Here is a 14124-nt window from a genome sequence, read left to right on the forward strand (position 1 = left end):
TCAGAAACCATACATAAATCAGAAATACATAACCACTTTTCCTCACTGCAGAAATCCATCATAGCATGCCAAGGAAAAGAATATTATCAAATTTTATAATTATCATATTTCCTAAGGAATAACAATTATTAGTGATAGAAATTTACAAACCAATAGAAAACCTTTTTAAGGTATCTTTCCCCCAAATAATAAAACATTAGTTTTCAACTAATTTTTCTTTTAACTTTTACAAGACCTCTTTCAAAAATGGGTGGTTTTCCCCAACATGTTTAGGAGGTAATATGAAACAAAAGTCCTAAAAACCTTTGTGTCTATTTTATAAGGGCTAAGCAGCCCTTATCTATTCAACCTCGTACATAAAATAATGCTTGGAATACTACGACACATTTAGCTTCTTAACTCAGCCAGAATATCAGCTTCTCACAATATAATTCATAATAAAATTTTATCAAAATTTCTATATAATTTGTAAATCTACTTTCCAATAACCTGCAGAAATGGTTAAAGGGTACCCTGGGGAAAGAAAGGTAAAGTGTCATGTCAAAACAACAAAGCCCCAAGGATGTAACAGTTGGGTTTTCTTCATGGTTTCCTAGAACCTGGCTTTGTTTCCAATTCCTCAAGGATAATGTAACATATTGCCTAAATATAACAGTTGGGTGCAGATAATATAAAAGCACTGTCCACCTGTTAAAATGATTTATACACTGGTATTTAAAAAGAACCTCCAACAAGAGCAGGAGGCTTAATAGTCAATTTTAAAGTTGTCTCTCACTTGGTTTATGGAAACCAAAGCTTGGAAATTGGACCTGAACTTTTCATTTTACCCTAAGAAATGTCGACTGAAGAATGAAGGGCACATGTCCTTTCATTCACGGTGCTAACGAGAGAAAATGCTGCAACTGTGTCTACACTAGAGCAAAACACTGAGTCAATTTAACTAAAATTCAGTCAAACAGGCAGTCAATCATCCAGTTATTTAATTTGCACAAGGCCAACTAATTAGATTGACTGTGTTCCTGATGTGTCATATTGGAACCAAAACATACAGGTCTTAAAAAAAAATTTTTGAAAATAGGAATAATTAAATAGCCCTTGCTCTCTACCCTTCTCTACCAAGCGTTATCCATTAAAACAATGCTCCTGGCAAAGCAATACATATCAAATACACAGAAATAGGAAGATAGATACAAACATCCAGTATACATAAATACAATGTTATAAATTCCTTGAGTATAATCTAATATTCATTTTGTCATCCCAGCACAATGCCTACCACAAAAATGTTTGATAGCTGTTCACTAAATGGATTGTGTGTATTGAACCACAAAAGGAAAAATTCACAAACAGGTGACAGAAACTTAAGAACAAGATATATTACCCATGGGTAAATTCTAACGGTAACTATTAACATCATGGTGGGCCTTCGATGAAAAGTTATGTGGCATTTTGTGAAATGCTCCTCTACACTAATTGTTTAACAACTAAAAAAAAAAAAATAGATGAGGGCCAAAGATATCCTATAAATATTTAGGATGTTATTATGTTTGGGAAACTTGAAATAAGACATTTAAAAATATTAAATAACATAGTAATATATCTATCATATTTCTATCAAATTTCTATCAAAAATATTTCTATCAAAAATGTTTCCTGAAGCAGCAAAGACCTATAATGAGAAAACCAAATACATGGAAAAAATACACGATAATATTCTTTCTCAAGTCTTGCTAACATGAAACTAAGTCATCCCTATACAGCTTCCAGTAGAAGATAGCAAGTCCGTTAGGAGAGAGTTTAATAAGTTCTCTATCCATATTTCAATGTTGGTGTGACCTCCCATTTCAGCACACAAGTGTTTTAGGGGCAAAGCATTTTATTTCCACTTAAATTAATTATCCTACTGGAACGAGTGCAGTTTTTCTGCCTGAAATATGTTGATGGTCTGAAGCAACATTTCAAACCCTGGAACACTCAAAGAGCTTTAAAGTAGCCAGTGTAGACAGTCTGAGGTATTTTTAAAAACCTTGGGTCTTTTTTTTTTTTTTCTCTTTTGGCCCAGAGCTTTCAATGAGGGGAGTGCCCCCTGGTGGAAATGCTTGAAAATATTGTTAGAAAATATTTTGATCAGCGTTAATTACCAAAAAAAAAAAAAAAAAAAAAAAAAATTCAGTCACTTTAGAATAATTCTGGATGCAAAATGACTGCTTTCAGAACCCAGATATGACAATGTATGTTCCTGTCCTGTTCGGGTCATTATTACTTAAATTGCCACATTTATGGATTCAAGATGTATGTGGCCCCCACTTCCTGTTTCCTATAGTTGAATGTACAGTACAGAATTGCCAAGGTCATTTGTAGTAATCTCCCACAGTGCATAATAAGAGGGGCCTCTTACCAAAACTTCTCCTTCATGTTAAAAAATAGTAAATCAAGGCCATTATGTCCCTTACTTGTTATGCCATAAAATATACCCAAACACCAGGACTAAAACATATCAATATTTTGCATCATAGGTGCCCAATAAATGTGAACTAAATTTAACCAAACTGTTAAGTCACTCTTGTTTCTGAAAAGAACTTGAGAACTTGTATGTTATGTGGGAAGTTACTAGCATCTCGTGAATATTAATTTTATTGGAAATAAGAAACTGCCTTTCATTGGACTTTACATCTTACCAATAATTATATGTGTGGTGTATATATGAAAACTTAAAATTATTTTGCATTGTCATTACATAGTGGTTAAGTGAGAATTCTCTTTTTTTTTCAATTAAAGAATGAATCTACTGATGAATTCCTAGCTTTTTTTTACATTCCAAAAAGAGTTTACAAGTTATTACAAGTAAAATTCATTAGTAATTGTAAAAGAAAGAAAACCTTCAATAAATATTATCAGTACTTCCAAAAGCTAATTATGAATTCTTTAAACCAGCAGATAAGCGAAAGAGACTGCCAATCTGAACAAAAAGCCTGTCTGGCCTCCCGTTTGTCTCCTCTTTGAACATAATCACTGATTCAAATAGATTTTATCAGCTTCATGGAACTTCAAAGCCCTCAGAAAGAAAATACGATTTGATGAAACCTCCCTCCAAAAAAGAAAATACATAGAACACCCTTCAAGGCTACCTGCTTCTGTTGTTTGGTGAATTTTTAATCACAAGTTCAGGTGAAAGACGATTTTCAAACCCCACCCACTACCTTGGAGTCGTGCCAAGTAAGTTGTAAGTAGGCACATTTATCTCTGTCGTTCGGTAGGCTAATCGAGAGCTGTCATGTTGGGGTAATAGCACCTTTTTACCTTTTATTCAATAGTGATATGGATAGTGGACTTTTCTTAAATTACACTGTGAAGAATTATAGGAACACAGTAGCAATTTCTGTTATACTTAAGCAGGCAAATTTCTCTCCACCACATAATTTACAGAACTCAAATTCAATAAAACATTACATGATGGTCCATTACTGTTATCAGTTTTGAATAATCCATCTTCATTCTTTATTTTACTGGAAAATAAAGTGCGCCAAACACAAGAGGCGGGAGGAGAAAAAGGGGGAAAAGCCACAGAGCAGGACCAGAGTTAAACTATGGGTTTTATTTTTTTAAAAGCCAAAGGGCCTAAAGAATATATCTTCATTTATCACAACCTTTAAATAGCAATAATACAGAGAGGTGAATTAAAAAGTATAAATCCAGAAGCCTTGGCAATTACTTTTAGCCATAGGTTTCCATTAAAAAGACATCAAGTAGGCATAACTGAATGAATGGCATATGCTGAAAGCTGATATCTTCAATAGCAATTAAAGAACATATGCCCCATCAATTCAGAAGGGGGAAAATTTCTTAAAACAAGTAATTATATAAATTTCACCACAAATTTTCAGAAAAGATAGATTTAAAAAAAGTCATGTGTGAAAGTCTTAAGAGAGGGTTATGTTTTAATTTAGCAGACCCTATTAAGATGATGAGAAAATTCTCAATTAAGAGTTGAAAAATATAAGACACAGCATTTTAAAGTTATATAGCGCTGTCAATGACTGAAATAATTCTCAATTCAAAACAGTGTTACCTATATTATTTTAATGTTTTAAACATACTGTTTATAGGGTATGTCTTTATCTGACCACATCATACAACTTTGTATGTACACATTTTACATGAATATTTTTAAACTTGGAGTTGGAACTGCACGTTGTAATAAGTGCACACAAATGTGTGATGTGCGATTTAACTCTGCAAAGCTCCTTGTCCATACATATGCATTAGCATGTGTATTTTCGTACTCCACACTCACACCATACTCACTCTGCACCTGCTTTTATTGAAATGCATACACTTTGAAATAAACACACTACATGCATTCATATGAATGCATAATCATTAAAATAAATGCAGCTGTGTGTGTGGTTAAGTATGACCACTGAAAATACACGCATGCATGCATGTGCAAAAGCTAGTTCTCAAAGAGTGAACATTTAAATATACATACTAAATTACTCTTATTTAAATCAAACAGCTTCAAATATGGCCCAACATCTATTTCTACTGATGAGTGCTAATTATCAATATAAAGGTTTAAAACCAAATCCCTTTATAACCCAGGGCTCTAAATAATTTTTGGTAATGACTTTTTTCTAAATTGGCTGTTATTACTAAAGAGGTATCTGTATCAAGTTGTACCAGGTTTTCATTCTCTGCTCACCCTCAGAAAAATGAAGTCACTGTTTTTGATGTTAACCACAGAGAGGGCCCCTTTCAAAGAGATTAATATGGTATAAAAAGAGAGAAAATTCTGCCGTTCATTCGCTCAATTTTTAAAACACTTATCAGTAAACATATACGTCATTTGTGTCTATGTCAATGTTGTATTTTGGGGCTTTTTTTCCCCAATAAAGGCAGCTTCTTGATCTGTTGCCCAGGCTAAAGTGCAGTGGGATGATTATAGGTCACTGCAGCCTCGAACTCCTGGGCTCAAGCAATCCTCCTGCCCCAGACTCCCGAGTAGCTGGGACTACAGGCAAGTGCCACCACACTCAGCTAATTTTTACAAAATTTTTGTAGAGATGGGGTCTCCTTATGTTACCCAGGCTCCTCTTAAATCCCTTGGCTCAACTGATCCTTCCATCTCAGCCTCCCAAACTACTGGGATTACAGGTGTGATCCACCACACCAGGTCTTTTCAGGTGCTTTTAATTCAACATGCATTATTGGACTTTTATATAGACTTTTTATTTATTCATTTATTTATTTTGCTCAGTGCCAAGAACTACTAGTAGTTACTGTATTTACAAAAATAACAAGCGCTACCAGATACAGGAACATCTAGAAACTTGACTTTTGATTCATTCATATTTTTCAATAGTTACCCCCCAACTGAATATAGCTGTCATATTAAGTTTACCAGCTAATAAGGAACACAGCTTTTTTAAGCTCTAAAAATATGGAAGTAGGTAAAACCATACAATTTTAACCTGAGGCATAACCTTGTGCAACTGCCTTTTTAAAAATAGACAAATCATGTACAAAAAACAGATGAAGAAACTGAAAACAAACACTGAATTAAAGGCTTTGTCAGGTCTCCTAACTCCCAATCTAGTTAAGGCAAGCCAAAAATAAGTCACAGCTGGGATTCTCCTAGGTATGGAAACTCTGCCAACAAGGAATTAATACGAGATTATTTTTGTACCAGAATTTTATTCTTATAATCATGTAATAAACAAAATAACTAAAATGTGAGAGGAGAGTATGAGTGAGGCCAAAAACCAAAAATAAACCGACAAAAGAAAGACCAGTGGTAAGACAAGAAAGTTGAAAAGATTTAATGTCTTCATTCTCATCAAAGTTACATGTTTTGTTTCTTTTGTTTCTTTAGTGTGTGCCTGGGCCCAAAATAAACACCATATATATCATACTAGTTTCCAAACAAAGAAAAAAATATTCTGTTCATTCACAATTTAACAGAATCAATCTGTTTAGGGCTTCTCAAAAATCTATCTTATGACTTCTCTCATAGCAAGTATCACCTTTTTTCTATGTCCCTCTTAAATATCTCCCATGCTGATAGATAATATCTTCATAGGAATTTGCCCAGAAGGACAGAGGTATAAACGCTGGGGTTATGCGCAGATCTCAGTGAGAAGTCTAAAAATGGGGCTGCAAACTAAGACTGGCAGGCCAGACCCACCTGGGCCTGTTGTGTAAATAGTTTTATTGAAATATCACCACACCTACACCCATTTATTTATTGTCTGTGGCTGCTTATTACTCCACAATGTGACAGAGAATTTATGTCCCTTCCCTCAAAGCCTAACATATTTATTATCTGGTCTATTACAGAACAAAGTTTACTGATCCCTGGTCTAGATAACGAGGTTTGGAAGAACACTAACAACATGAGGGGTAAAGCTAAGAAACATTTTATATTATAAGCCATATAATATTTGCAAAATGGCTGCTTAAAATTAAATGCCAGAAATTGCTTTCCAAGGTGTTAAAAAACAAAGCTGTAGAAGAACTTCAACAGGGGACATTTATATACTTAAGTTTGATACGGGTGGTAACATGAAAAAGACATTAGGCTAGAAGCCTGGAATCCCTGCCAATGGCCTTGCCCAAGGCATGAAGCTTTTCTTAACCTTCTACTACTAACAGTTTATGATTCCATTATATAAAAGCATAAGTGATGCCATTTTGCAACATTTTTTATATTTATTTTTTCAATGCCCCTGAATTGGGATCAATCTGTACATAGCTGTCCCTTGATACAGGAGGTATATCACAGGGAAAGGAGTAATAAAACTGAGACACCACCAGGAACAGGCAATATGATCACATAAAGAGAAAGATAAAATGTTAGTACAGAGCAAAACAATGAACCTTAGTATGGATGGGACAAAAAAAAGAAGAGAGGGGAGAGGGAAAAGAGAGCAAAACCATTTACAAATAGAACAAAACTGACCTGAGTTCTGTTAAAAGCCACGCGTGCAAATACTGCCTGGGAGATTCCTGCTCGTTTCAGTTCATCACGTACCCACTGGTAGATTTCGGAAGACACCTCTGTGTTGGTTGAAACCTGTTGCTCCAAAGGTTTATTCATAGATCTACTGACAGGGGGAGGGTGGTTCAAGTATTGTTGGTTTAAGGACTGCTGGGCTAAAAGTCTATTCACTGCATACTGCTGGTTCAGCAGCTGAGCCATCACCAGCTGCTGGTTGACCAATTGAGGACTGATAGGCGTTGACACAAGCCCAGGGTGCAGGTTCGGAAGAGGGGTCCGGACAGAGGGCTGGCTGCCGTGGGAGAGCTGCGCGGGGGACGGAGGCTGCTCAGCTGTGTTCCCTGGGACGGGCTGCTGGCCAAAATTGACGTGGTTGGCACCTTGCTGGGATAGCTCAGACAGACTATCCATTTCAACTAAAGTGGACAAAAAGTAAAATAGTACTCAGCCAACAACGATGGGCATCGATAAGGACTGCCGATCATTTCCTAAATGCAAAGAGACAGTACAGTAGACACGGGGCACACCAAAGATCCAATGAAACCAAGACCATTTCAAGATGGAACTCACCACCAGGCTTTTTGTTTTCCTCTTCTGAACAATTCCACAAACTTTCAAAGTAGGACAACACCTTTGATTTCATTTTTTAAAATGTAGTTTAAGACATAAAATCAATTATATTCAAATTCTTTGTGCTTAGTTATTCACTCTCACTTATTACCCCGAGAAGGCTCATAAGCAATGATGTTTATTTTTAAATGGCTGCTAGAAGAATGTCATTTGCTTAATGGCAACAAGAAATGGTGAGTTAGGAAAATAAGCTTATGATAATAAGCAACTAAAGAAATTTACAAATATTTTTTCATGATACACATTAACTTTAGCACTCTAGGCAAAAGGTGTTATAGAAAAAAGGTGACATAAAATGTTCTACATTCAATGTTTACCTAGCAGTGAATATAAAGATGCAGTCAATATAATAAAGAAATCAAAAAATGGGCACAATAAGTAATAATAACTGAGTGTATACTGACTGCTTTGCTGAGTGTCTTATATGGCTTGTTTCATTTAATTCTAACCATCATGGGGTAGTAGGTGTATCTGCAAATATTATTTCAAATAAAGCAAGTAGATTTATTATATGGTAAGCCAGTATACCCAGAATATACCCAGTGTTACTAAGACCCAAATATTTTTTCCAGGAGCTATGGCTATCGCCAGATACTAAAGAGAATCTTGCAAGGAACAGGTTGGGGAATTGTGCTGGTACAATGATTATTCTGTCAAGGTTTTGCAATTTACTCCCACCCACCCAGGATGAATGTTTCTCCCTTAGCTAGATCCCTCAGGTGGATCGGCTGAACGTCAGCTCTAAGGGTGTAAATGCTTTGCTACTATGAGAAGGAAACTGGCTTGATGCTCTTGACTGGCAAGGCTGAGCATGGAGCTGCATGTGTTTAGGTTTTTCCAAATTGACACTGACTTCCCATGTATATAGACTCTGATTTGATTTTAATCATCATTTCTCTTACCATTAAATATGCAGGTTTTATATTTAGAGGAACTTATCATATTGCTATCGTCACTGATATATGCAGAATATAACTAAGAATTGGGGAAGAAACCTTCCATTTCTACCCGTGATACCAGCCCAAGTGGGCCATTCACATAGAATAGTAATTCAAGCAATTATTCCAAAAATGATGCATTGTCTTCATTACAGCCCTAAGCTATAAAAGGCAAAGAATCTGTTTTGGTAGATAGATGGTTTTTCTTCAAATATTAAAAGCTAAAACATGCTCAAAATTCGGCTTCTCTTGTTTCTTAAAATCTTTAGGAAAAATTGTTGTTATTATTAAATGAATGTAATAGAGGTAAACAGAAATAGATTTAAAACGGGCCATAATGCTATGCATATTAAACATCCCATTCCTATATTATTTTAAAATATGGAAGCTACAAGTATGTGAAAGAAAACATTAATAGAAATTAAAACATTAACCTTAATCACAGTGTTTGCTTTCGTGAACACTAACAATCTCAATAAGGAGAAAATGCCGTAATCTAAATGCTTAGGTACAACATACAACTTTTATCTGTCATTTTACACTGCAGATAATTTTAATGTATTTCCAGCATAACACATATTGACCTGAAGTTACATGTTAAGATAGGATGCCTCACGGGAATTAAAAGTTTAGAAATGATGCACTGATTTTTCTGGTATGGACAGCAAAGCAGTGTGCTCACCAAAGTGCCTGTCTATGGGGGCTGGGAGATATAGCTACAAAAATCACTTGATCTCAACTGTGGAGACTATAAATACAGTTTAATTTAATAAATTTAATGCAGTTCAGTTTCCTTAAAAATAGGCACTTTCCCTTTCTCTCAAACAAAAACCAAAAACCTAAAAGCATGATTTGTCTCTGAGAGAAATCGCAGCTAATATTAGTTATTCAAGGCCTGGTTAGGTCTTCACTGAGATGTTAAAAAATGACAGCTCCCCTCCTCACACCTCGATTTCCTGCATGTCTGACAACCAAGTCAGTTTGGCTGATTTAAACACAAACATTTATTGAATTTAATTATCTCATTATAGTCATACCCACTCCCCACCCCCCAAAGAAACAGTCTAAATTGATCTCTAATTGGGCAATCAAAAGACCTGGCTTTAGATGTGACTTTGATAAACACCCAAATGACACGTAATGGTATGTAGCCACCACCGCTGCAACGGTTTTTTGCTTACCCATCATATCTTTTGTCTTCTTGAAATGTTTGTACCACCTTCCAAATTCTTGACATTTTGCTGCTGAGACATTTGCATAGTAAGTGCTGTTCACAATGGAAGAGATCATACTCTGCATGAAGGGGGGGAGAGAACATTTGTAATATATAGGTGCACAAGATGGAACACAGAAATGATTTCGATTACGGAGACTGTTATTTTTTTAAATCAACTGAGTACACTGGTACATTCTTCCCACGTTAGCCTAAAGCCTCAACTTCTTAAAATTCATTAAGTACATCATCAAAATCTTATTTAAGTAGAAATCAACAGCTCACTGAGACCAGTATAAAGCTATTAAACCCAGACTTCATTCTAGCATTTGTCGAATCCCCATCAATGTCATCTATTTCTTGGCTGACAAACTTTCACTGATCCCAATAAACCCAAGTACGTGAAAATGACTTTATAATTGTAATTCACAAAGATATGTTACTTTGAGGTTTAGTGACCGGATTCTACATCCTTGCTACTCAATGTATGGTCCAGGGACCAGCAGTATAGGCATCACCCGGAAGCTTGTTAGAAATAGAACCTTGGGCCCTATCCCAGACCTAGGCAATCAGCACCTGCATTTTTAGTGAGATCCTCAGGGAATATACATACACATTAAAGTTTGAGAAACACCACTTGCACTTTCTACCCTATTATTAGGATTTCAACTGGAGGTGCATTAACATTGTTCAAAGGTAAACTGACCATATTTGAGAAGAAACAAACTATTCGCAGAGATCCTCTGGCAGGAGAAAAACATTCTGCAATCTTATTGCTGGCTTCATTTTCAGTAAAACTTGCATTCTGAATTTCAAACTGACCATAAAAATTTTAAATATACACACTTCATGCTTACTAAATTTCTCAAGGATAGCACAAAAAAGAAAATGACCTATTTTGTCACTTTTCTTCATCCTGCTTTTCACAAAAGCCCTGAAAACAGACTCAACCATGTAACATACAAAAAATAAAGACATAATTTTAATGTATTAGTAGGAAGAAGGGTTTTTAAAAACTCATTTTCAACAAAGAAAAATATTTTCTTCCCAGCAAATTTTGGTTATGGCAATTTCAGCGACTTGATTCACAGTCCTTTTTAACCCTAACACCCATATTCTCTAGTAGCAGCTAAATTAATTTTCTATCGAGTCTTGGGAATAATTAAACTTTGCAGCACCAATTCGTCCCTCACCTCTCTGCGTAGAAACATGAGAACTTAACGTTTCAGACTTCGGTGAGTCTACGGTGAAACAGTTTACAGAAGGCAGCATTGTTCAGAGGCAGTGAACAACCAGAAAAGCCAGTTTGGGGACAAAAGTATTTTTATATCATTATCTTCTTTAAGCTACTTCTAATATAAAGCTCTTTTGGTTATTATTAATCCTCTCAACATCCATTATCAGTGTTAATTTTGTAGCATGAACACATTTCCCTAATATGTAAATCTGGGAGATCTCCGAAGAACCTTCAGAGAAGGCTAAGCTCGAGTCGCATTATTTATGTAAAATATGGCTATCTTTCCTAAGAGGCACTATGATGATATCTTTTTTTTTTTTTGACACTTTTCTACTTTATAGTCATTTTCACATTTTATTTCTCTAAAAAGACATTCTTAATGTGCTCGTGATGCTCTGCCATTAATCCAATAGCTTGCAATTTCACTAAGAGCCTCCCACAGTCCACAGTGCACAAAGACACTTAGCAAGGTTGCCAAAACCAGAGCCAGAAGATTACCTGATCCAGTTAACAATCCGTCAGTTTCAATCTCACTTACTCTATTGTAATAAAGGATCAATAAAGTCAGACACTAATAAAACTATTGAGATCGCTGATGGATAATGGTGATTTTGCAAATGGATGACAGCTGATGGTCTTCTACTTTGGTTCAATTTTTTAAAAATTATTATTTTTTACCTAGACAGTCTGGCAGATTCTTAAACGTTACTATAATAGTACATGTAAGTTTTAGACATCGTTTATGTCTTACTTTTTAAAAATGTATGGGATATCTAAATTTTGCTGAGGTTTCCGACAAACATCCAATCTACTTCAGTTTTGCAGATAGTTCTACATATGAAATTTGCTCTTTATTGCACACCTACTATGTACCTGGCTGGTACTAAGGACACAAAGATGAATGGGACACAACCTCTGCCTATAAGAAATTTAGCACCTATTAGGAAGATAGATATGTAAACAGACCATTTCAATTTAATGTGATTCAGTGTAGCACCAGTACAAAATACATGGAGAGCGGGGAGAAAAATTCCCCCCTGATGTATGTGTGAAATGTCTGAAATATTGTTATAAAACTAGAGCCAAGATGTAATAGTACTATGTAGTTCACTACTACCCACATGTGATAAATAATATTCATATGTATAAGATCATCAAAGCTTCCCCCTGCCCTTAACCCTAAATTGGTAAACTCTGCCCATATGTGATTTTTCTGGATATTTTCTACTCTATCCTGTGGTATGTGCTTAGGAAAGCTATGATTAATGTAAATATTAGCCTAATCAAGACATAAATCAAAAAAAGACTAATAATACACAAGTTATAGTGCATGTCAAAGCAACTTTTTCCTATCTTTTGGTGTTTTGGGGGGTCTGGGAAATATTCCATAATTCAGGTAACTTGGGGTCACCTCTGTTTTTATTGGAACAGTATGCAGTAACCTGTACAATTAAATTGCTCATATAGCCACTTCATGATGGTTTCTTTTTCTGGTGGTAAAATCCCTATGGAAGCCTTAGGCATGGTATCCGAGAAGACTAGTGAGTTTCAATGGCAGGGAAGGGAGACTGCAGAATCTTGTGCACGTGGCATTTGAAAGATCGTAAACAATACTATAACATTAAATCTGGAAAATCAAGAAAAACCTGTTGTTTTGATAATACAAATAACAGAAAGTCAAGATTGGGAATATTTTTCTAGGTGGTAAGGATATATAGACAGTAATCCAAGTTCCTTGTTTTAAAGGAAAAAGGCTTAGGATTCTTATTTCAACCAAAATGAGCACCGGCTTAAAAATGATTGCACTAAACCTAAAGGTCACGCAGGTCTAGGGCTCCATATTATTTTCCAGCCCAATGCCTGGCATATATTATATACACTAAATGTTCATCTGACAAAATAGAATAGAAATAAATCTGCATTCAAGTGCAGGATGTGTCACACATTGGTAGTATGACCTTGGGTCAATTAACTGACCATTCTATCACAATTTCCCATGCTAAATGGAAATGATAGTAGCATTCACCTCATGGGGTTGTTCCACTCATTCATATCTATTTTTCATTAATTCAGCATATATTTATTGAACTCCTACTATGTGCCAAGCACTAGGCAAGTCACTAGGAAATTAATGACTTGAAGAGACGTACTATCTACTCCCAGACAGACAATAAAAAAAAATAATGGATGTGATGCAATTAGCACAGAGCCTGGAAAATATCAAGTATGAACTTAAGAGATGTTAATTACTATGACAACCCTCTGCCTCCTCCTCCTCCTCCTCACTGGGCTTTTATTATATGTTCACATTTCATATCAGTCAACTATGCTTTAAGTAACCTAACACTATCAGATAAAATTTTTTAAATGATATATACTATTTTAAGTCAAATACATTTTTTTTTACGTAGAACAAAGAGTATACTAAACAAATTATTAAGTTACAAGTTGAGTCAAGGAATAACAAGGGAAAACACCAAAAAAAATATTTCCATTTTTTGTGATATTCCAGTCTGGCAGTATTTTCTGGAGCTGGCCTGTATCTGGCAGAAGGCATGAGGAAGGCACACCACTCCTCTGACGTGGATGGTTGACCCATGCCCTCTCCCATCTCTAGCTGACAGCTGCTCACCCTTCAGGATACATCTCAGGCATCCCCACTTCGGTGAGGCCTTTCCTAATTTCCCAAACATCCTGCACATGCTGCCACCATAGCACTTGCCCTGCTGCCATGCTGTTTATTTTCTACTAGACTGTGTGAGTCTTAGGTATTATTTCAATACAGTCTGGACTCATCACAGGGTTGGACTCATCATATTAGGTGATCAATAAAAAATAAAAAAGGTCAATGAAACAAGTTGTTACCGCAGGCCACCAGAAAATCCTCTTCCCTCTTTATCCCTTAAGGGTCAAAGGTAACAGCAGCTTAATTGTCACATGAATCTTTAAAATCCATCACTTTCAGCTGTCACGATAGAAACCATATTTTCAAGAACCTTTGTTCATTAATTTGCAAGAGATCCCTTCCCAGGTTTTTCAAAATACATCCACACAGATGTCTCGGAAGTTGCAGTGCTCGGTGGTTATGTTATTCCAGTTCTCTCTCAGT

The 14124-nt window shown here is 35.7% G+C and overlaps 1 protein-coding gene across 10 annotated transcripts in view; it reads right to left on the reverse strand.

The window, feature by feature from the left end:
- Nucleotides 1-14124, reverse strand: part of SATB1 (SATB homeobox 1) — a 96399-nt gene that overhangs the window by 38418 nt on the left and 43857 nt on the right. For all 10 annotated transcript variants that reach the window (XM_076005609.1, XM_076005607.1, XM_076005604.1 and 7 more), the window contains 2 exons: nucleotides 9747-9858; nucleotides 6959-7413 (listed from right to left, as the gene is read on the reverse strand). In XM_076005609.1, coding sequence (XP_075861724.1) covers nucleotides 6959-7413; nucleotides 9747-9858 — 567 coding nt within the window. The remainder of the gene's footprint in view (nucleotides 1-6958; nucleotides 7414-9746; nucleotides 9859-14124) is intronic.

The sequence above is a fragment of the Microcebus murinus genome, chromosome 1 (assembly GCF_040939455.1).
Source record: "Microcebus murinus isolate Inina chromosome 1, M.murinus_Inina_mat1.0, whole genome shotgun sequence".
Classification (NCBI taxonomy): domain Eukaryota; kingdom Metazoa; phylum Chordata; class Mammalia; order Primates; family Cheirogaleidae; genus Microcebus; species Microcebus murinus.